This window comes from Antrostomus carolinensis, unplaced genomic scaffold (genome assembly GCF_000700745.2).
Source record: "Antrostomus carolinensis isolate BGI_N321 unplaced genomic scaffold, ASM70074v2 scaffold7842, whole genome shotgun sequence".
NCBI lineage: Eukaryota > Metazoa > Chordata > Aves > Caprimulgiformes > Caprimulgidae > Antrostomus > Antrostomus carolinensis.
In genome coordinates, this window is record NW_010297549.1 from 34,858 (window position 1) to 59,977 (window position 25,120).

General features: G+C 39.6%; 1 protein-coding gene across 1 annotated transcript in view; it reads right to left on the reverse strand.

Annotated features, from left to right (window-relative positions):
• Window positions 1–25,120, reverse strand: part of LOC104520466 (chloride intracellular channel protein 5) — a 53,717-nt gene that overhangs the window by 7,186 nt on the left and 21,411 nt on the right. Inside the window, exons 2-4 of the mRNA XM_010162162.2 lie at window positions 19,247–19,356; window positions 18,786–18,911; window positions 17,329–17,435 (exon numbers count right to left, since the gene is read on the reverse strand). Coding sequence (XP_010160464.1) covers window positions 17,329–17,435; window positions 18,786–18,911; window positions 19,247–19,356 — 343 coding nt within the window. The remainder of the gene's footprint in view (window positions 1–17,328; window positions 17,436–18,785; window positions 18,912–19,246; window positions 19,357–25,120) is intronic.

Consider the following 25,120-nt stretch of genomic DNA (forward strand, 5'->3'; position numbering starts at 1 on the left):
CAAACCCAGCAGAAGAAAGAATTAATTCTAAACCTCCCATACTGTGGCTATTTTGTGAAAATCCGGATGACTCTATACATTGCCCCCACTGAGAACATAGAGGACAGTGGGCACTCACCAGGGCAGGGGTCTTGTGAATACCATTCACAGCACTAGAGTGAATGAAGACATTTACAACGATGTGACTAACTAAAAAGTGACTAATTCCTCATTTGTGAACATGCTACTCACAATGAATTTCAGAATTGGCTAAGCAACTGAGCAATTCTCTTGGCAGCTTCTCCTCTTGTAAACATCATTAAATAACCAAACAGGTTTGCTGATAACAGCTGAGGCTCCATTGCAAGTCAATCAGTGGAATTAATCTTCCCTGAAGTGAGTAAATTAAATTAGTAGGTTTGAATTGAACACCCTGAGCTTCCTCTGTAGTCAGTGGAGTCTTCTCTTTTACACTTAGTTTAGGTGACACCTAAATTAGCTGTATGGAGAACTTTTCCTGAAATGTCTAATCACAGCCTTGTATTGTCTTGGTAATGTCAGGGTGGAGGATTCAGTATTACAAGACCAAGTGAAACCTTCTTCACTGGGTAAAAAATTGTCTGGACACCTGGGCCCAAAGAGTTGTGGTGAATGGAGTTAAATCCAGCTGGCAGCCAGTCATGAGTGGTGTTCCCAAAGGGGTCAGTATTGGGGCCATTTCTGTTTAACATCTTTATCAATGATCTAGATGAGGGGATTAAGTGCACCCTCAGTAAGTTTGCGGGCAACACAAAGTTGGGTGGGAGGGTTGATCTGCTTGAGGGTAGGAAGGCTCTACAGAAGGATCTGAACACGTTGGATCGAAGGGCCAAGGCCAGCTGTATAAAGTTCAACAAGGCCAAGTATCAGGTCCTGCATTTGGGTCACAACAACCCCATGCAAGGCTACAGGCTTGGGGAAGAGTGGCTGGAAAGCATTTCAGTGGAAAAGGACCTGGGAATGTTGGTCAATAGCCAGCTCAATATGGGCCACTAGTCTGTTCCCAGGTGGTCAAGAAGGCCAATAGCATCCGGGCTTGTATCAGAAACAGCGTGGCCAGCAGGAGTAGGGAAGTGATCCTTCCCCTGTACTCGGCTCTGGTGAGGCCAGACCTCGAGTGCTGGGTTCAGTTTTGGGACCCTCACTGCAAGAAAGACATGGATGTGCTGCAGCGTGTTCAAAGAAGGGCATCAAAGCTGGTGAAGGGTCTAGAGAACAAGTCCTTTGAGGAGCGGCTGAGGGATCTGGGTTTGTTTAGCCTTGAGAAAAGTAGGCTCAGGAGAGACCTTCTCACTCTGTACAACTCCCTGAAAGGAGGGTATAGAGAGGTGGGGGTCGGTCTCTTCTCCCAAGTAACAAGCAATAGAATGAGAGGAAATGGCCTCAAGTTGTACCAGGGGAGGTTTCGATTGTATACTAGGAAAAATTTCTTCACTGAAAGGTGTGTCAAGCATTGGAACAGGCTGCCCAGGGAAGTGATTGAGTCACCATCTGTGGAGGAATTTGAAAGACACATAGATGTGGCACTTAGAACATGGTTAGTGATGGACTTGGCAGTATTTGGTTTATGGTTGGATTCCATGATCCTAAATGTCTTTTCCAACCTAAATTATTCTATGATTTGATTCTAGGCCTAAGAATGTGGCTTTGTGTTGCTTTTGAAATTTCTACTTCCAGTTGCTTCCCCACCTTACAGGTTTTCAGTATGAACTTAGAGATCCCAAATGTGATCAGCTCTGTGAGAGGAGCCCTGTCATCAGACTACCCTTGCAACAGTTGTAATGTCTGAACTCACAGAAACAATCTTTCTGGACAGTGAAATCACCACACAAAAAGGCACCAGTAATGTATTGCCTCCACAGTGATGTATTTAATATAACTTCAAATTCTAAGAAGTCCTACCAGCGTATATACAAAACCCATGGTGGAACCATCTCTGTCACCCTTAACTATGTTCTGGGCTACTTATGCAGCCAAAGACAACTTATAGCAATCACAGTCCTGCCATGTCATCCCACCAACAGTAAACAACGATATTAATAAAAAAACCTCATGAGTTCTTTCTGATTTTCCTTCTCCCTTTAAAACTATGCTTTTATACAACTTTACTTAAGAATCCTCAGTTAGAAGCCAGAAAAATAGCACTTTCCAACCTCAAAGCAACCACAGAACACTTAATGAATGTATTACCATCTGTCAAATGCACAGGGTGAGGTTCAATTTAGCTGATGATACCTAATTCACAATGACGCTCTGTTTTCAGCAGAAGGTTACTTGATGTTGAACAATGAGATTAACAAATCCTGACATGCACAGAAATACAAATAATGTAACAAAAGCTAATAATTGACAAAATTGTGCTCTCGGTTACATTGACATAAAAGAGGAGCAACTCCGCATTGTCAACAAGCTATTCCGTATTTACTCCAGTTCAATCAAGAACAGACTTTGGCTCTGCTACTCAACTCTTCAAGCAACAGCTTCCTTAAACTATTAGCCTCTGCAACTATTTCCAGGGGCCAAAGAAAGAGAAATCCTTGTGTCTTGAAGTACTTATACTGCAACTGAACGAAATATTGGAAAATGTAATGCATGGAGCAATCCTGCAAGTCAAGGGGAGGGCCAGATGACAAAGATTCATTAGTAGGTACTCAGGGTGAAATTTTGGCCATATCAAAGCCCATGGAAGTTTTGCTGTTGACTACAGTAGGGTTAGGATTTCTCTAGCAGCCTTTAAAACCAAAAGGGACTACTATAATCAGTTAATATGACCTCTTAAATAATACTGGCCATAAAACTTCCAGCACCATCGGTCGTTTCCATCTCTGTTTTCTGTGGGTCAAATAAGGCTGAAGCAAAATGGAAAGTAACTAGAAAGTAGTAAAAGAAAAACAGTTTGGAAAAAGCAAAACTGATTCAGACTGCCCACACCCACAGCGTTTACAGAGGTCAGACAAGGACTCTTCTTCCCCTTCCTTGAACTCCAAATATTTCCTTCCTTGTTTAATGCTGGGATGAGGAGAAATAGTAAAGCAGACAAAGCATAAAAACGCCAATCTCTGTGGCCTGAAGGAGCCACTGGAAGGCAAATCATTCCATCCTAAAACAGTAGTCTAAGAAAAGATGAATTACCACCAGAGGAGCCTCTTTCTCTCTTTCTTTCTCTTGGGAGAATAGGCAGACTGGCTACCTAAATTTAAAACAGCTAAAATTAGGTGAGGTGACTCCTATTTTATGTGTCTGAGTGGAACCATTTGCAGGATGAGGATTTTACTGGATAGTTATTATGGGAAGAGACGCAAAGCACAGAGGGCACAATAACAGCAATAAGAACAATTGATTCTTTAGCTAATTTGAACATAAAAACTATTTGATTTACACTAAAAGAGAGGAAAACTAGTTAAATATTTTAAACAAACTTAAAGTAAAATAATGTAAGATTTCCAAACAAACCAGAAAACAAAAAGAAAGACATCTTTGGGATGGTTGGTTAAGTAAGTCGTGCCTAGACATTCAATCATTTTCACATCACTTTTAAGATGATGGTAATCTTCAAAACTAACATGTCATTTCCAAATTAAAAGGAGAATGACTTTTTGTTTCAAAAAGTTTAAGAGAAAATACTTTTTACTTTTCAAAACAAGTCATTATTCACCCAAGTCAAGCCACATTTGCCAATAATTCAGCTTACTCACACCACCCATAGCATTTTTCTGTCAAATAAACATTTTGTCACAAAATATTTTCTCCAAGATGAAGTAAAATATATGTGTCCCTTTTCATAAGCGAATACCACTGCAAGCACAGTGACAACAAGGCTTCCATGTCATCAAAGCCCAGCAACGTAATGGCTTTTGTAGCCATCATCTGAAAGCACCTGAGACTGACCTCAGCAGAACTGCAAGTTTCTTAATTGTCAAGCCCAGGCAAGTTCAACAAACAATGATCCATGTACAAAAATGAACAACGATTTCTGCTGCTACCCTGGATCACTGATTGATGCTTTTCCTTTTTACTGCTTTCTTCCACTACCCTCCAGTAAGATTTATCCTGTAACACACACAAATGAACTTGGTGAAATACGCAATGAGGGAAAAGGGGGAACAGTACATAAATATTCAGAGTCTCACACAAACAATCTGAGATTTATTTTTCATTTAAAAAAACAAACCACCTTTCCTGATCACTTCCAGATTCACAAAGTTTGATATTATATGAGACCCAATACTGTTTTCAGGTAGGAGAGAGAAACCAGCTATGAAACAGCAATTTAAGGTAAGAAAATAATATCATTCTACTAGTCTGACAGTCTGATTAAAGACCAAGGATTCATATTTTCACGCTCTTTTTTCTGCATCCTGCTCATTTTTTTCAGGCAGGCTCAACAGAGTTATTGTAACTTTAATCTATGTAGTTTAATCCTCATGTGGAGGAGCTGTGACTGCAATATGCGCACCACTGAATTACATATTGAACAGTTTATCTTCCCCCCCTATGATTTCAGCATAACCCTTGAGATTTGAGTACTGCCTTGATTTCTGCTGTTTAGCCATTGAAGAGTCAGGTGTCTTGTCTAAGCTGGTTATGTAGATTCCCTCGCTGCTCAGAGGTACTAAGCATCTCCAGAGGGTAATTCCTTCCAACTGCCTGAGACATCTGATTAAGCTGGTGTGACTCACACCACACATGCCCTTCTCACTGCGTGAGTAACAGACGAAGCCTAAAGGACTAGCTCAGACTAGACACCTAACTTTCAGGGAGGTGAAGTTAGACGAGATGAATCTTACCCTTTGAATATAATTTCACAGTTCACCTAAGTGATGTAGGATAATACCTCCTGGTTTTTTTTCAAGTTACTTACATATTAGGGCTTACTCCCCAAAGGGTAAGCACATTGCCAATTTGAGCATTGCAACATCCTTTCCAGGCATGTTTCTGCCTTGTAAAATCCCCAGCTCTGAGCAGCATCTACACTGAGAGGCAAATGAGTGGGCAGTCACTAAGAGAGCCATTGGAAATGCAGAGGAGAAGGATGGAGGTTTAGCTCCCATTCATCCAAGGAATTTAGATGCCTAACTGGGCCAAAGGGAGTTTCTGGGGTGAGTCACCTCTCCTATTAAAGATGATCCACTCTAGATAAATTATTCACTATTCACTGGAACAGAGACTTGAGAATGTTCCCACAACAGAGGTAAATGCCCACACAACCATGCTGAAAAGTTGTGATATGTCTGTTTCTACCTACTTAATGAATCAACTAAAATCTAGTTGTGTACAGAAAGGAGAAATAGACTACTGACTTTTTTTCCTCAACTCTACTTTCTTGGTTAGAGGTTTCTCTTAGGGGACAGGGGTTCATATTCAGCCTCCAGATCAGAGCTGAGACTTGAAAAGGGATTTTTACTCCTGGTCAGCATTCAGGTGAGCACACACCAGGAGTGGGAGAAGTCACATGGACACAGGTGCACACATGCAAACAGCCACACAACTTTGGTCATAGGCTGTCTTTCAGACGTGGTCTAAACCAGGCATAAATAGGTACATATTTTCCATATATGCTGGCACATATGTTCTGTGTATGTCCAAATGAGAGAAACAGAGGTGCTAAACCCCAGGAGCACTTTAGCCAGGACTCAGAAGAACATGGAGCTGAAATACAGACATTAGATAAACAAAGGGACCTTAAGAACCCAGACTTATAAAGAATCCATTGATTTACTTATGGATAAGATTCACATTGTCTAACTTTAGCCATCTAAGTGTTAGGTAATTAGTCCAACCTAGTTGTCAAAGTCTCCTTTATAGACAGCAATGAAAGACAGGCAGCTCTAAAGGAAGTTCTCTCAGCTTTAGATCCATATTTTAAGATAAATCAAACTGCCCTGTAAAAATGGATTTATGTTCCTCTCCATTGATCACAAAAGAAGCCAGGATTATTGAATGACTAATGTATAACACTAGACAAACTTAGGTAAGGTGATCCCTTCCCTATCACCTTTCTTCCTTTTCTTCCCCCCCCCACCCTATTTACAAACTCTTGATGATGTGGATTGATTGATTAGAGCTTAATCCAAAAAATCTGGCATATTTTGACAGACCTGTCTCAAAAACTCTACAGAAGGTATGTCTCAGTCTCAGAGATACTGAGACCTTGATTCTCCAGATACCCTTTCCTAAGCCAGAGCACTATGATCCAAAGGTTAAGAGGCTACCTGGATATTTTGGAGACCTAAGTCTCTTCTTCCCAAGCTCTTCTACATGGCCTTCTATCAATTATATGAATTCTCTGCCTTCCAGCTTTCTATATACAAAATAAGGATAAAAGCATTCTTCAGCTGCATACTTCACATTGGTAAAAGCAGTAATGTACCAGCTGTGGATGTCTGTTTCAGGTTAGAGGGGGCTAAATAGAAAATATAACCAAAAAAAAAGAGGCATCATCCTGTTTTTGTGATACCAAGTACCAGAAAAGTAGTTTGTCCTGCTCCTGAATCAAACCTAGTGAAATAGGTGATAATTGATAATACCTTTAAAAAGAAAATCAAATACATAATTTTCAAGCATCTGGGAAATTTGTTTTGACTTAGCTTTAGACTAAAAACTGAGGTTTCTTCTTTCTCTTTTTTAATTCAGTTTTAGAGTAGAGGCAAGAAATAAATGTAATACTTGTAATGTTATAATGAAGAATGAATGCAATTGGAGCACCTTCAAATGCTGTTTTTTTTAAGAAGAAAACCCAGGTGTTCAAATGACAGCAAAAGAAGGGTTCATTTCCAAGTCTCTTGGGAGTCCAAGTGACCCTGAGGGCAGGAAGCAAGTGAATGTAAAACTACTGGCCTACAAGTGCCCCAGGAAGAACAGTACCTAACTTGCATTTCACAAATCATCGGAACTCTGTAGCAGCACGTAAGTGACAAGAATCATTTCTTGTGCAGATCCCTGAGGACCTAATCGTGACCTCTTCAATGCTAGTCTTGTGCAGGTGTCCCTAAACTAACTGCAGACAAGCAGCGGCTGATTTACATCAGAAACCTGAAAAAAAAAATAATACAAAATACAAAAAACCCCCAACAAACCCAAACATCAAGCCCTGCAGATTATAAAACCACATATTTCTAATAAGACTTTAATTACCACTCCATTTTTAAGATGCTTTGTGTTTACTCAGAGTGTAAAGATTCATTTTACTAGCAAAGAACAAACAAGGTGATTCTGGGACTAACAAAGAAAAACTAACTATGTGTTTCTGGATTAAAATAAGAGTAAAGTTAGCTGTTGATAGAGAGTGCAACTGGGCTTTAGTGGCAGTGCTGTGGGGACCCCTTGTGTTCTAATATTTAAGTAAAGAAAATTGTTCCTCTACAGGCTGTTGGTGTTTTCATCTTTAATATCAATTTCTTTCAATCCCAGGCATATAGAGAAATAAAGTTTGCTTTTATTTACACCAGGATAATCCAAATTGTAGATTTCAATTATGTTACTTAAATTCAGAAGTGGTGGAGTGAAGACACGTGAGAGGGGAATGCAGCAAACCTAGCTAGCAGCATCTGAAGAAGTTTTAAAGCTTATTGAGTTCCCAAATCCCACAGTTCACTTAGCAAATCTCAGTCTCAAATTGTTCTGTTTTAATGTTTCCAGTATTTTCTGCCTTTTGTGTTCAAAAATTGTTACTGAGATACAAAATTACATGAGATGAGGAGATTTACAAATTATTCACTTCTTAATTCTTTTCCATTGTTTCTCTGCTTTTGAGATATTTTATTTCAAGCCCCATGAAATGACGTAGGGATCATTGTGATTACACCTCAACTTAGCCTCTCTGAAAGGAGCAGAAGTAAAAAGAATTATAATTATGACTGGAGGTACGGAAAGTTTTCAAGTACTAGTAGGGAGGTCATATTCTCTCTGTTGCAACCGTACTGTTGCGATAAGTATTAAGAACATATTTTCCCAGTTCTTGTGTCCCCAGTTAAAAAAGGCTTTGAAAATTTGAGCAAGAGGTCAAAGGATAACATTAATATGGTGCTCAAGGACTGGAAATAAGCTTCAAAACATCTGATTTGAAGAGTTTATTGGTTCAGCTTATCGGAGAGAAGGCTGAGAGGCCAACATGCACAGATGCTCACTCGTGGACAAAACATCTGGGGAGTGTGAGGGAGCTCTTCAGCCCTGCAGATAAAGGTGTGAAAAGGTCTAATTGTTGGAAGTTGGACAAATTCACTTTCCACATTGCCAAAGCAATGAACTGTTTAAGGAACAAATAAGGAGAGAGGAGAGGTGGACTTCTTTCTTGGAGTGTTTATAATGAGATTAAGAAAAGGCAGACTTTAATCCAATCCTGGCAGAAATGGAAGAAAATGGGTTGGAGAGGGATAGTGTTCAATGGGCAAGTCATAGCACTTTAAAATCCCTAATATTACCTTTGACATCTTGGAGGTAGATTGAAGCAAGGACCAAGAAAGGTTGACTGTACCACCATCAATGTCACAGAGAATTTGCTACCCAACATTAAGACAATGAAATTAAATCTCGTGCTTCAAGACTTCAGATGCTTGCAAAGCTCACAGTATCTTTCTCCCAATATGCAATTAATCAATCAGATGTGTTATGGGGCTTATTGAGGGCCATCAGGTCATTCTCTGCTAGAGATGGGAATGGTTACGCCAATGCCTTGGATTGGGGCAGAGAGCCTTGCTGAGTAGATGCCTTCCTCACATGTTCAGAGTCATCCTGATTCCAGGTTAAGGTCCAGGAATATTTGTTTTTCAGCTTTGGCTAGTTGAATCACCAGGATTCACCTTCCTCTGCAGTGCAGAATATGGACCAGATGGGCATCAGCTGGGCATCTCTCATCCTCCCTTAGTAATTCCCCCGCTAAAGGGGCATTGTGCATTAAAGACACTTCAGTTTCTCCTCTTCCCTGCTCTGATGCAAAACAACTCACACTAAAGGACCAAATACTAACATGCTTGCTCAATGGGCAAAATTGACTGGGATGTGATGTGCAGGAGATCATAATAAATAACTCAAAGTTCCTTCTATCCTCAAAATCTATAAAATTTTAAATGTTTTTTTCTGCAATCAGAAGAACCAGGATATTTAGAAAAGAATTATGTCCCATTTAGTCACCTTATTCCCAGCACTGCTTTCAAGCTAAAGGTCAACTATTTAGGATCTGATCTAATAAAGAAAACTGGCAACACTGATTTTCATTTAAGTCTCATTCTTCTCTTCCCTGTTATTTTACGAAGAACATTTGCATGCATAAAACAAAAAATCTGTTTTGGGAAAAACAGATTCCAGGCCAATCCTTCTCCCTTTGAAGTCATCAACAGTTTTGCAAACTGACTTCCAGGAGCCCATCACTGGGCTCTCTATCATGTGATAGCTTGCTCTACAACTGCTAAATGCAAGCCTGTGAACAATCCTCTTGGGAAAATAAGACCAGTTGGGTGCTTCAACCTGGACATTTGCTTTTATAAGATTTGGACACTTTACTGAGTAAAGCCACAACTTCATCTAAGTCCTTGCTATGGGGAACATACTTAAGATGTATCATGTCTATCGCGATGAGGGGAGTTACCCACCAGTGCGAAACTATAGAGCAATGAAGTTAAAACTCAATTCTAAATAATAATGTAATTTAGGCCTCCCATTCCAGCAGCGAAGCGCTTAATTCCTCCCAGGACTGCTGCTGCCAGATTGCTCTAATCCACTTCCAGCTGTGCTACTGCTCCTGTGTGCGAGCATGGGAGCTCGGCTGGGAAACAGAACAAAGCATCCCAGTAAAGCCAGCAGCACTTGGAGGAATATTTGAACACACAGGGGAAATAATTCCCTCTTAAAGAAGAGCATCTGCCAACTACTGTTCCCCTTGCAAGTATTTTAGTGGAGGCCTGGCTTCTGCATATAGGCCCTGATTCAGCAAAGGCTTGAGAATGTGTCTTGATTTGAGCATATCATTAACCTCATTGACTGCAGTATATGTCAACTGGTTTTTAGGGTTTTGCATATTCTCTGTCTTGAACTTATTTATCTATATATCTTCTTTAATTTCTTTTCTCCGCCTCCCTGTGGTATGCTACGGTTTTAAAGCTACCTCAGCACAGATGTGTCAGAAAATTATGTCTGTTGGTACATTAATTGTAAATACTTACTATTCCCAGAATGGCCGCATCTAAGCCTGCTGATCAGGCATACCAAGTCCCTGCCTTGGAGGGCTTGCAGTCTGATCACATCTGGACTTAGACAGAGTTTTAGTTTTATATTGTTTTCAAATACTATTTTTCATATTTTCAACAGGAAATATTAATACCTTAATTAGCAAGGCCTTAGAAGAATGAAAAAAAACCCTAAATAATAAGAAAGTTCAAAAACATTCCCTAGTAAGGTACATATTTCTGAGGTTAAGATGTTAGTTTATTATCATTTTAGAAAACTGAAAACTTCTTCCTTCCAACGGCATAAAATTTTACTTCTTAGTTTTGGCAGGTCAAAAGATACTGGTCCTTAAAACTGTCACTGGTACCAGACAGAATATTGATGGTTCTGGGCTCCAGCCAGCATGATTTTGAGAACTTTCAAAAAGTTATTTCTCAGGCAAATTTATTTTGTAAACTGCTGTTTCTAAGCATTTTAACAGTCTTTGATTACTGGGCAGAAAGTAGATAAAGCAATTTCGGACAGATGATAAATGCAACTCACAGCATTACTTAATAAGTTAGCACACAGCTATCATCAGTGGTTTAGTGGTCTTTATATGTGTGTTTTTATAAAGAGACAGAGTGGAGAACAGTTTTATTAACATATCATGAGTGAGTTATATGGGTCATCCCAAATGAATGGCAATAAAAGCTTTATATCACACTCACCAACACGTATTTGGTACTTTATGTGCCACAAATGTTGCAGAAAAGCTATTTTACATATGTTTTAAAGACTGGGTATTTTTTATATTAGGGCTGGTTTTGTAAAGCTGCCAGGCACTTTAGCTACCGTGAGCCCAACAGTACTCAGCTCAGAGGGAGCCATAAAAACTTGTTTAAAATGTTCTGAAACAGCTTTTTTGTGTTTTGACATGCCACAGTTAAAGATCTGTCATCTTGAGAGGTTCCATAGCTAGAAAGCCCATCACAAAGCGAGTCCTTTCCTCTAAAATGTCCTTTTCTCTAAAGTTATTTTAAAAGCTATTTCTAGTCCTTCTTGGTTGCATGACAGAGAAAACTTAATATTGTCACAGCACAGGACAAATGGTGGCTCGTGCTGGCCCTTGGACAGGTGTGGGGTTTTGTAGTGAAAAAGGGAAATTCTGCAACTGAAGAGGAAAAATAAAAATTTTATGGCAAGTTGATACACAGACATCACACACACATATATATATTTATACCTATACATTTATATGGCACCTTGAAAATCTGTGCAAAAAGTGTAAAGTATTAATGTTGGTCCTGAATTAGAGCCCAACCCAAGATCCCTGTCACAGGAAACTCCCCATTGATATAAGAACATTCAAACAGCTTTTCTAACTTGCTTCATTAAAGTCAAGAGGAGCTGACCCACAGCATCAAGAAGCTCCTACACCAGCTGCGTACATCAGCTCATGTGCCATGAAGGGTCTGCACCACAGAGCTGTTATCACTGTAAATATCCTACGTAGGTTTTTGGAGTGAACTGATTTTTCCACTTCTTTAAGGAGGTATGTGATGGTTTCCAGAAAGGATCAGAGCATGCTTGTACACGTACCTGTAATATGGGTCTGACTCTCTTCTCAGCAAGACTAACTCCACAGTGTAAAACTGATGTAGGCCAGTTTTAATTCCAGCCCTATATGTGTGTGCTTATCTACTGTATACATACGTACGCAGCACACAGAGAGATATTTCCCACCTCACACACTTAACCACAAAGTGTGATGTAGCTACTGAAAGAGGTGAACGGCATTTAATCACATGGAAGTTAATGATTTAAATGCGCTTTTATTTTTGGCCTCTTGATGTAAATCCAAACCAGACAAGCGGAGTCCTCTGGTCAGACGGCTGGAAATTCCTCTGTATGAAATCATGTTGGTGGTCTCCCGGCTCAGCGCCTTCTGAAGAGCCGTACAGTGAAATATCCTTCCGTACCACTAATGAATGCGCCCACCCACACTGGAGCTGGTGCCCCCTAAGAACTGAATTCAAGAACAACTTTTTAAACTCATAAATGAAATCAAAGGGCTCATTCTATGAGCCAAAGAACTTAGAATTTTAGGCGAGACGGTTAATGGGTGGTTACTATAGGTTGTCCCCTTGGTTTGCAGTATACAGTCTCACAAGAAAAATAATAAGCAGGATACCAAATATGTACACAGCATTCCAATTAATTAAATTTCATCCTCCTCCAATGAATACATAAATTGTTGCTACCCTAGTTACTGTACAGTTTGAGGGACTTGCTCAGCATCAACCAAAGGAACCAAAGTAAACTCACAAGATCTTGGTTTACTCTCCTGTGCTCAGACAAGACCTCCTTCTAGATATTAAACTATCACTAAGCAACCCAAAACTCTCAGATTGGCTGTGAAAACTGGAGCAAGAGCAACCAGGAAACAATTTTTAAGACTATGGCCACTAAACTGTCCCAAGGACTCCTGTTCTTCTGTGAATGAGCACTTGTCATTTCAAGTACCAGCGGTGATGCCTGGTGGCAACAGCCAGAGGACTGAACAACCTGGTTGTGCTATCGAAGCGAGGCATGGCTCTAATCTGCAATGAGGAGATGACTCCTTCAGAGAGGCCTGTTATAAAATTATCGAGTGACACAGGGGGTGGAAGGAATCAAGCCCATTGTAATTGAACTGACTTGAAATAATAAATGCACACACTTTCTTTAAACACAGCTTGCCACATCCTGAGAATCTGGAATCAATTCCTTCCCTTTCAAGAAGCTTAAAAGTGGTGGGACTTTGATATGGCATGAGCATGTTCGCTTCTGGGCTTACAGCCCTCACCAGCCCGTTCCAAACCTTTCAACGTTTTTATAAGACAGAAAAGTTAGGAAAACAAAGATGGAAAAAAAGAATCAGAAATTCAAGGAACTATTAAATCAGAGCAGCCTTGCTGCCAAATACCTTTGGTAAGTAAATGAATCATGATCAATAACATATTGCCACACAGACTTACAGAAGAAGGTTATCACCTGTGTTGGTGCCAGGCATAAAACATAACGGCGTGTGGCTAATGAAGTACTGCATGAATCCAGAAAAAAGTACTATTTTTCTCTCTAATGTTAAAGCATTTTACTTCAAAGTAATTTTAACTCATCCAGAAACAACATTATTTTTTTTCCACAAAAACTTTTTCAAAATCGATAGGTTACTATGAAACACTTCTCTTTTCATGAGGTTGCATTTGTAAGAGGAAACTGTCTTGATAGACAGAGACCTATTTTATTAAGGGGCTGTTTCAGCCCTGATGGTAAAGCTGCTTCCTTTACATATTCACATATTTGCCAGCAGAGGGTATCACAATATTAGAAACAAAGAGACATATGTATCATTGCGTCGATTCATTTACATGCAAGAATTCAGACACACACTAAACCAAGAAATTACAAATCTTGTTTTCTTCAGTAAATTTGTCATTATCAGAAAAAAAAACCCCAAACAAACCCCAAACATTTAGCCACTTAAAGGCTACAGACTCTGTTACCAGTGTCAACTCACCCCCTCTCTCAGGATAGGAAATATTGCAACAACATTGTCAAGTCATGCAACACTTGAAGTCTGAAATTGTTGCATGACCCTGGCTGTAGACCCTCCTGGAAGGAAGATCAGCTTGGGCTTGCCTTTGGCATGCATTAACTTCTCATTATTTCTCACGTCCAGGATTCTCACACTGCATTGTAAACTGCATGATCTCTCCTAAACCAGTATGCTATGAAGAATGATCATATATAATTAAGCCTAGCCCACACTTCTCGGAGATAGAGATAGGCAGATGCTATTAATTCCCAGCCTGATATCCAACACATTAATGAATTCACCTCCCTGACTCCCAGGTTAAGAGAACACAATTTAAACAATCTGATGTTTGGTGCTTTAGTTTACTTGATATTCAGCACTCTCCTATTCCCAATCAAAAGAAATTAAAATAATTTTTTATATACTGGTCTGGATTCTCTGTTCTATTTTTGATTTATTAATAAGTCTTTTTCTATTTGTGTATCTTGATCACGTGCAACTGATGTTCTGGTCACTGGTGTCACTGGTGTGGCTTTCCGGATTAACCAAAGCACTTGAGTCAGCTGGAATGAGGAGCCAATATAGAGTATGACTCTGAAACATGTATAATTACTTTTATCTGAGAGCTGGGGTGTATAGAAACTGCATAAGAGAACCACAAGCAGCAATCTCTGTTCTTTCTGGATCTTACCTGCTCACGTGGAGACAGCGAAAGGCATATTCTCCTAAGTAATTATACTTTATTTATAAAATGCTTTCTGTTACTATAGAACTATATACAACTACTTCTGCTGTTACATATGGAGGATAAGGCATCATAGCCTGCTGCAAAATGGCATGTATTGCCATGGCTCAAGGCTAGAGCACCAGATCCATTTCTGATTGGTGTTGCAATTTAAAAAAAATACAAATAAAAAATAAATAAGCTTATTACAAAGGAAATAAATAAGTTCATTTCTCCCTGGAGAAAAGGAGGCTGAGGGGAGACCTCATCACTCTCTACAACTACCTGAAAGGAGGGGGTAGAGAGGTAGGAATCAGTCTCTTCTCCCAAGTAACAAGTGGCAGGACAAGAGGAAATGGCCTCAAGTTGAGCCAAGATTAGAAATGAGGAAAAATTTCTTAACTGAAAGGGTTCTGAGGCATTGGCAGGGGTTGGCAAGGGCAGTGGTGGAATCCCCATCCTTGCAGGGATTGAAGAGACATAGTGCTGAGAGACATGGTTTAGTCAGGGACTTCTCAGCGTGATGTTAATGATTGGACTCGATGATCTTAAAGGGCTTTTCCAATTCTGTGGAAATTCTGGAAATTCTGTGATATATGAAATAAGTATATAGTGGTGCTGTCCTTTCCTTTTTTACATAGTCTTTTCACTGCTTAAGTGATCTAACCTTTTAATTAACTCATTACCTGCCATCCAAATCAGCCTTCAGAATAACTGCTGTAGGTTCAGGTGAACTGGATAGAAAAGTGGGTAAAATGTTCCTGGAATAAGGGAAAAGCTATATTTGCTTAGTCCTTGAAAAATGAAAGTAATTTACTCTGCTGAAAATTAGGCCTACTTCCTGCATGGCATAAGTCAGCACTGATAGTCCCAAGGACTCCTAGGTCCTCAGGTAGTTTACTCTGCTAATAGAAAAAACACGTAGGTACCACTCATATTCTGCTTTTCTCTGCTTTATTCTCCTCACACTGCAGCACTCCAGCTGTAAAAAATTAAGCTAAAAGCTTTTCTCTACTTCAAAGAGGAAAGTCGAGTACCAGTATGTTCAGAGATTGCAATGTGTCTGGATATCACAGGAGCACAAACCAGATAACAAAATGGAGTGAGGACATTTGCAGGGAACAAAGTTTCTGCAGCTCAACATCTCTTTTCTCTATAACCTTGGCGTGCTCATTTACCATTGGGAAGCATTTTCCTGTTATTTTCAAAAGTACCTAAACCAAGAGTTTGTTGGACAGAACTAGGGAAAGCTCCCATTAATCACACTGCAGCTAGTAAATATGTGGAGACCCGGTCACCAGCACTTTGTGGGGTTAGATTCCTTATCTCACAGTAGCGGATATCCGACCTTGAATTCCAGCTCTGGTTATAGCCAGATGCAGACACTTCTAGGACAGCCATTTATTACTGGCTGAAGCTGCCAGCCCTTAGGAGTCCAGGGATTTGAATATTGCAGAGTCACTGAGAAGCAACGCGTTGGGATTATGCATGTGGACAGACACCTGTGGCTGTTTCAGAATGCAAGGGGCAGCTCAGCTGAATTTAAGATTTACAGTTGCAGAGCAGACCATAAAAATTCCTTGTAAATGGCCAAGATATTTTATTTTCACTGTAACATTTATTTAGTCTAACTCTTAATTTATCTTTCTTCTACAACTTCCTACAGAGGTTAGCTGAGCATCCCATTAGCATTAAGACAAAAAAAAAAAACCCAAAACTTTTTAGCATCCCTGAGAAGTGAAGCACTATAATTATTTCCTTCTGTTAACAATGCAAAAATATTAAGGAGCAGATTTTTATCTGACATAAATCACCACTTACCCATTTTCATCTCATGGGTCAGCCCCAGGCAATGAAATATAATCACACAGATGAAATCTGTGGCAGAGCTGGATCCTGAAAAAAAATCTAGTCTTCTCTGAATGATATGGTACGAGCGCATGGCATTTAACATGCCTTGGGTGTCTGTCTGTGAAACTAGTAATATAAGGTAAGATGTACATCAGTGAGTGACTGCAAATATTCTACTAGATCATCTCAAGGGATATGGCAGTGTAAATCCGTTAGCTTTCATGGAGCCACAGGAGCTTAGACCAGCTGAAGCCTTGCCTCTCTGAGGGGAAAGGAATGTGGAGAAGAAAAGCAATTTAATTACAAAGACAGTGTAGGATGCATGTAAATATGCATGGCATCCAGCTTCTTGAGGGAGTATTTCTTTTAACATACAAACATGTGAGGGAAAATCTGGTGCTTACAGAGTGCAATTACTTTTCTTAAAGCCACTTCTTTCATTTAATTACTTTTTGTTTAATGTCTTGATATAACTCGGTTCATGTGAGCAAATTAGCTATAACAGAATAACTTAATCATGAGATAAGTGGGCCAAGAGTCTGGTGGCCACATCTAACAAATTATGAAGGGTCAGGGGGCATGGGTTGCTCTCATCCAGTCACTCACTGTTAAATTTTTAGTACTAGCACAGTTTGGTTCCAGTCAACACACACTCCTCTAACCAGTGTCTGGGCAGAGTAGAGGAGGTAGCACGGACCACCAGCCACTTCCAGTAAACAGTATGGGATCATGTTCTGATGAGGAAACTGGGCTCTATGGACAGGAGCCATGTCATGGTAGTTGGTAAAGGGGCTGCTAAACACCCTGTGGCCTGTTTTATTTACTAGTATAGATGTAGTTAATTCAACTGTGGATGTGTGAATAGAGTCCACTGAACCAACCATCTCAAGTTGATCAGCAGCAGTACCTGATATCATATGAATAGAGTGTATAATAAAATGATGGAAGAGTTGCAAAATTATTCCATTTCTAAGCACACAAACTCCCTGGCACATTTAGTAACGATCCTACTCACCAGCATTATCCTGCTGCTTGGTATTTTTGATGTATGCAGAAAATTTGGAGAAGATATCGATTCCAGCAGTGTTTGATTCCCGGTGCTTAGCAGCCAGCTTGGGGTATCTCAAAAGGGAGAAGAAATGTGGAGAGTAATATCTTGTTATCAGCAACATAGTGGTGATTACAGACACAATTTACAAGACATAAAAAAGGCCCTGTACCAGGAACAGCAATTAACACTGTCATTTTTCTAAAAAAAACCACACCAGTTTGAAAAGTCTCTTTTAATAATATCTGTGTCTGTCAAGGCAGGCGTTTGGATAGTTACACAGAGGTGGCTTCATGACAAATGTAATTGCACTGGTGCTTTATGGTACCACGACCCAAGATACAGTGGCCTTAAATCAGGAGGAAACATAAATTTCCAGAAAGGTACAGGGGAGTTTGGCAGGAGCTCTCTCTATTATGAATGGCAGTTGTGTCTAATTCCCTACGTTGAAATGTACTCCAGGATGTAATAGCGAGGCATGTTAGTATTACCCAGGTGAAGGAACATAAAGTTTTCAGTCTCTGAATTGTTTTTTAATAGACATCTGGTGCAAAGGCATATATTGATTTGAAAGACCAACACAAACTAACATCTCCTACTGATTTCAGTGGTCTTGGACCAGAATATAGAAAATTTAAATATCTGATCTCTTGCCTCAGCCTGGCCTATAGCTGCTGACTCAGTTGGAGGTAAAACACTCCATAAGGAACTGAGCCAATTTTAATTGATTCATAGATTTTCAAGTCCAAAACACAAGCCAACAATTTTTTTCCCATTATCCTAGTATTAAGTCCAAAATGTTTGACTAACTAAGGCATATCTCGTGAATCTGAACCTTTCCTTGGTAGCTTGTTCTAATGGTTAATCATCCATACTGAAAAAAATCTGTGCCTTGTTTCTAATCCGAATTAGTTGGGTTATAACTTCCAGTCATGGGCACTTGTCATTTCTCAACTAGAATAATGAGCACTTTTCTGCCTCCAGAGCCTCTCGTACTCTGTAATCAGTTCCCCTTCCAGCTTTTCTAATATACCATACAGCTCAGAAACCTCCAGTTTTTCACTATAAAATGCTTTTCCTGGCACTGATATTTTGTGTGGCAATTCTCGGCATCTATTCCAAGTTATTTTTAGCTTTGTAAAATGTGGACACCAGACCCCTACAAAATTTTTCTAGTATTGGTCTCCTTAATTCTGCATACAAGGGCATCCTGAAATGTGTACAGAGAAAACATTCTGCAGTTATTAGTCATACAAGTAACCTTCACACATGGAAGTCATCTCACTGAAGCCAGCAAGTTTCATAAATAAATATTACTCCTGTAAGTAAAGATTGTAGGAGGGAGTGCTTTTTAGGAACTCCTCTTAGGACATCTTTCATTCCTAGGAAATGGAATATTGACTGAAAAAACTCCAAGTTCTTACTTTGGAGGTGCAAGAGTCTCTTCCAAGAATTCCTCAATCTTGTTAACATCTGTCTTGACTTCTCCATTAAAAGTCAAGAAAGGTGGGTGGGTCCCAGGAGCCAGATTGTGTAGGTCAGCTGGCTTTCTGCAGAGACAGAAAAAGTCATGGAATCACTAATCTTTATGGTCAGGTAGCTGTACAGTTTATAGTTCCTACAAAATCAGTTTGCTCTTCTTTTTTTTTCCTGTAGTTTGTGGTTAGAAGACTTTGAAACTACCCCAAGCACCCTGTTTAATATAAAAACATTCCACAAGAGGAAAAAAAAAAAACAAAAACAACCAAACCTGAATCCAAACTATTTTGTTGTGCACCACAGACTCTCTAGGCTAGAAACAAATCTGATCGAACTTGGCGAGGCCTTTCTGTAAGGCAAACATTGGATCATGTAACTATTTTCAATTAAACTGAACAATTTTTACCTTTTCAGGTCAACAGTGGTGACATTGAACACAACTCCTTTGAGCCACAGGATCATGAAGAGACGCTGGGAGAATGGGCAGTTCCCAATGCTTTCTCCATCTATACCAGCCTGAGGGATGGAAAGAGAAGAAAAATAGATTTCAGACTTGTTAGTCACTTAGCTCGCTCAAGATGGAAAATTGGATGCTGAAAGACAAATAACCAGTTTAAAAATGACTGTCAGTGCCTGTTGTTTAATACAGTTTATCATCAGCACAAGAATACAGTTACTCCAGGATTCAGCCTTCATCAGGATCTTGAGAAAGCAACCTGGTGCCTCTCCTGAGGACGGATGTGGGTAAAGATGTGTCCTTTGCAAGCAACATCCAGAAGACTGTATATTCTTTCAGTTTCTCTCATCTTTACATGAATGCCTGCTTCATGGACATGCTAGAAAAATTCAGGACAGGTTCTCTGCTCTATTTAAATCTGTGGACTGCAGCTCAAGATCTGCTTCACTGTTTTACTATCCAAAACATGGACTTTCAGATCTAGACTTAAACCCAAGCACTCCAGACATTCACTTATTCTTGTTCACATCCAGTAAAACAACAGCCTCAGACACAACCAACCAGATCCAGACAGAAATCTCCATCCGACCCCTTCCAAGGTTCAAGGCAGATTTCAGCCACCGCATTCAGTCTGTTCCTATCTCTAGTACCTAATGAGTTGCCTACAAACCACTACAAAAAATAAAAAACTGCTAGTGTTAGCATTGAGGAAACAGACTATTTTTTCCTCTAAAAATTTATGGTCTTCAGCCATGCAAATTCTGACTTTGAGCCATAGAGGGATACAAATAACACCAGTTGAACTGAGCCAAAGCTGCGTCCAAGGACAACATCCTTGTACAATAATTATGCTTGTGGCCAAAGCTTTCAGGACGATAATGGTTTTGATAGATTTCCATTTTAATTTGTGGTACCATTGTGTTTAAAAGATTCTTATAATCCTGGTGAAGCAACCAACCTTCCGTTGTTGACCCACATGGGTTGCATAACTGTATTTTATGGACACAGTGTGTGTCCGAAAATGGCTGATGAAAGAGCTAAGCAAATGCATCTCCTTTTCCTTTGGAGAAAATATTATATTACTCTGTTCACTCTCATAAATTTTATTTTATTATTAAGCTGTGAGATAGCATTTCTCTGTCTTAAAGGAAGAATCACTTCTAATTATCTCAGTTCTGTGAAACATTCACAGCACAACTAGAAACATTATGAGATGGGTAGAGTTGCTACAAATTCAGGCCTTGCATGTGAAATGTTTAGCTGAAGGATTTTCTGTCAGGCATTGTGAATTTTCCTCATGTCTTGAACACAGCTTTGATGATTTGGGGTTTAAAAACACATTCCACATTTCCTATACACCAAAATATGGAGAGAATATGGATTCAAGCCATGAAGAAAACCCATTGTAAAGTTTAGGGCTACGTAAAGAGTTTTTCTCTGGGTTAAGATTTAGTTTCAAACACTCAGACTCTAGAGGTATTTGGATATGGGGTACAGTTTAGCTGCACTTTTACCTGAAATTATGGATCTGCAATATGCCTGGCACATGGCATATGCAAGAACCAGCAAGCAATGTGAGTGAAACAGTGGTATGGCATGAGGATGAGCAAGAGAAGATGCATTTTACCATCAGCCTGAGGTGTGAGTAGCCTAGTTCTGCAATATTTTATTAATTAAACAGTTAGCTCTAGTCTGCAAATTTCATGGCAAAATGACAATGTTACCATGGGAATACCAGGCACCACTGTATTCCATGCAACAGTTGCTGCAAAGTCACATTTGTTGATTTGGCTTTGGTTGTTAAACCATTGCCAAGAACAAGTAACTTGTTACTCTTCCTGAAAAGGAGTAAATGCTATAGGAGAAAACAGTGATATGACACCAAATTTCTCCTTGGTTTTTTTCACCATGTCAGTCATAATCATATCCTTCATAATGGAACTGGCTAAAAACAATATATTATAAGCCTAAAATTTTGAGAAAAACAGATCGACAACTGAATTTGAAGGCAAAAGAGGGCAGGCAGAAGGGTTGATGCTCATCTTAGCTTCTCTGGATTTACTTTGGCTTATAACTCCATTGATTCTGATTCACCTGACTCCCTTCAAAATGAGTGTAAAACCCTGGTTTGCCAAGTTCTGTAAATACATTGTGAGCAAAGGGTCTTGTCTCACAATAACATGCCAGACCTCCTGGAGCTGCAGGTTTCCATCCTGCATGGAGGCAATCTCCTGCCTGCCCTCATCACCCACTTCTTGTGCTGTGAGTAATAATTTCATCTTTTTCAGGAAAGAGACTCAGAGAGAAAATTTCCAATTATATATTCTCATACAAAGGTTAGGGATTACCCAGATCTGCGTCTTTTCACATGTCCTCCATCCTGCAAGGCAATGGTGAAAAACTGTCTCAAGACCAGAGAGGATTATTGGGGGAACAAAGCACTTGAATGGTAATGAAGACACAGAAGTGATGGGTCATGTGAGGTTAAGGGTGCAGAAGTCACTGGGGACAGGAGAAAGATGTGGAGTCTGGGAGAAATAAGATTCACTGAGACATCAAAAATAAAATTGTGTAGGTCAAACCAGGCCTTCAACAGCCCAAAATGTTCAAAATATCTTTCCAACACTTCCAAAAGAGTGGGAAACATTAATTGTTAGAGACACATTGGGAATAGACAGAGGAAATTCCAGAAATGAAAGATAAACTAAAGAAAAAGTACTGTATGGTCTCTGTTCAAAGCTCCTGGATCTGGAAGCCAGGCTCATGATTTGGGTGGAGTCTGACTCATGGGTTTTGATCTCATGTGACTGGCATAACTGAAAACACTACCGCAAATCACAAGGCAAACTGGTGACAGAGGAGGGAATAGAATCAAAATCTCCCCAGCAACACAATTTATCCATTAAATTCAGCTCTTTTCTTGCAGAAATTATAAGCAAGGCTTTGCTGGTTTTGTGAATCCTTTCTCATTGCTTCTAACAGCAGTCAGTAATTCAGCACTCAGAAAGAGCAAAACCTTAGTAGGTAATAACATCAAAGGCCTTTCAGACTGTCTCGAGACCCCTTGTGAAGTCTATTAACTACCAGGAGGAGATGAGGAAGAACAGAGAACTTCCCAGGCTTAGTCAATCTTAGCTTCAAATAAAACCAGCTTGCTTCGAGCACCCCAGTAGTGCTTAAATACAAGTCTATTATGTATCTGTCCAAGGTTAAGGGCTCAGAAATGCAGGAATTAAATAATACCTTTATCAAGATCAAGAACTCAAACAGTGGATGGAAAGAAAAGAACAAATAATTGACAAGCTGGAGAAACACCATTTATCCCTGCTGTTATTCACAAATGAGCACAAAAGCTTTCTCATGTAGCTTCCCTGAAGCACAGCAAAAGTGACCAACCACTTACGAAAAGGAGCAAGTTGATGATATATGCACTCTCCCTGCCAGTAACACCAGATATGGCAACAAGGGATGTAATGATTGCAACTAGGGATAGATCTGAGGCTTTGTGGGCATTAGGATCAAGGAAATAGAGTTTTTAAAGTGCACCCAAAGCTGTGAAAGGGTTTCAGAGCCTCCTTCTCCCTATGGAGATGGACCTCACTTGAAAAGGCAAATTCCCAGAGTGACTGTGGAAGAGTAAAACAGATCTGAGGATTTGCTGGGTGGGACTCTTTGTTAAATGCTCATCCCACTGAAGTTTAACTGAGATGTCTAAGGGAAGGTCTCCTGTGTTTGCAAGGCCAGGACGCACATCCAAAAGATGAATCTGTCCACCTTTCACTTGACTAAATCCAACGAGTGTCTGAATTGAGGTGGGATGAGTGTGGACCCCAGCAATAGAAAAGCCTGGAGCTGGTGGAGGCAGAATTTCTAGAGAATTATTTTGCTCCATCTTGGAAACATCAATTTCTGCTCCTGTTGCTTTGTAAAGCTTACTCTTATTAGTTTACCTACTAAAAAAATATGCTTTTCTATTTAACCTCTAGCTGTGTAGGTACTTCACACCAATTTATGCAAGGTCCTGCCTTGGAACTTGGAATAGTCACATCAGGAAAACCCCACCATCATACCAGCTGCTTATTTCTATCTGAGTAATGGCAAGAATGAACAAGATGTTCTTCTTTGTGATTTATAAGGCAGTCCTCCTTAAATACTTCAGTTATTTTTAATGAATTAATTAAATCTTAAAGATATTTGTCTGCACAAGTGGGGGATGTATGGACACATTTCCAAGGAACAAAATTAAGGTGGTTTGGGGTGGGGGAGGGGAAGTGTCTGTGATTTTCAGTTTGTGCCAAATATTTTTGTAAAGTAGCAGTAAGTATAGAGAACATTCAACCACTGAACGACGCGAACAGGGAGCTCTTCTCAGGTTCAAGCTACTATTTTGCTATAAATTAAATAACTGGAATAAACTTCCTCACTTGTTCCTAAAATACTCCAACTGGTACATGCACAGTGACTGCAATGCACACAGACAACTATGTTATTTTAACTAATCTTAAGGGGGGAGGTGAAAAGCAAGTTTCATTTCCAGTTATTCCCAAAATATAGCAGCTTTAAAGAAATATTAATAACAACTAAGGACTGAGCTTAAAAATGGCAGCGCTGGAAAGTATTGCATATCAGAAAGCACTGTGTTTATTCCAGGAAAATAAGATATTTGTTTTTATCTATTCTCCTTCTCTTTTCCTTTTTCATTGCACTGAGGCCATTCTGCATGATGGTCCAGTCAGTGCTCTCTTGGACTCTGCGGTAAAGTGGGCAAATAGTTTTGATGACACTAAAACACATTTCTTTTTCAAAAGGATTTTAACAAGTTAACAAAAGCAGGCAGGCTAATTCACCTCAATGTTTCCCAGTAAGGATTAAGAAGGGATTTGATTTCATCATCCCTACAATCAAAATCTAGACTCACATTACACATGGTTACACCCTCTCTGTTTTAAAATTGGGAAAGCGCCTGCCTTTTGACGCTTACTCTCCTTACGCTCAGGGCCCAGAGGGGAAGTGAAAATCCTATTCGAAACACAGAGCAGGCCAGGAAATATCCTACTTATTTTGCCATTAAAAAAAAAAAATCTGTCTTAGTAATTATACCACACACACAATAGCACAAATCTCCATTGTAGAGAAAAATCATTGGCTGCAACATGAGATCAGACATGCCAAGGTATTGCTTTAGTAAGGCTCATTTTTTTTTTCCAGTTTCTTGTCTCTTTTCTTTCACAACTTCTCATCCAAATGTAAAAGCCAGTAAGCTATTTGGAGTACCACCAACGGAGAGGCAAGCTATGAAGTGTATATTCATAGAGCAGCACTGGTAGGTCTCAAGTAAGAAGTAAATCTTGTAGCACAAGTCTTGTGTATCACAGGACACTCTTGTTGACTGTGGCTCCGGTTCAGGAAAGCATTTAAGCATGTGCTGAAATACATCCCAATTTGGAGGAAGTATATGCTTGACTTTAAGCATTTTCTTAAGTCTTGACGATTTCAATGGGACTTAAGCACATACTTAAGTACTTTCCTGAATGGGAGCCTATAACAACAATAATAAATTTGCTGTGCAGCATTTTAACTTCATTGGACTTTTTCCGAGATTTCATTTTGGTGGGAGAAACTCTTAGCAGCAGTTTTCCAAGGGAGGGCAAGGTAGAGAAGGAATATATTCCTAAGCACACACACATGGAAATAGACCATGTGCATATATGTCAAATAAAAATAGAGCATTTGCTAGAAAGACTGTCAGGGTAGTAACAAAAACAAAAAGGAAGTGGTGAAATTCTTTAGCCAGCTCCCCAAAAGCCAGCCAAGATGTTGTCC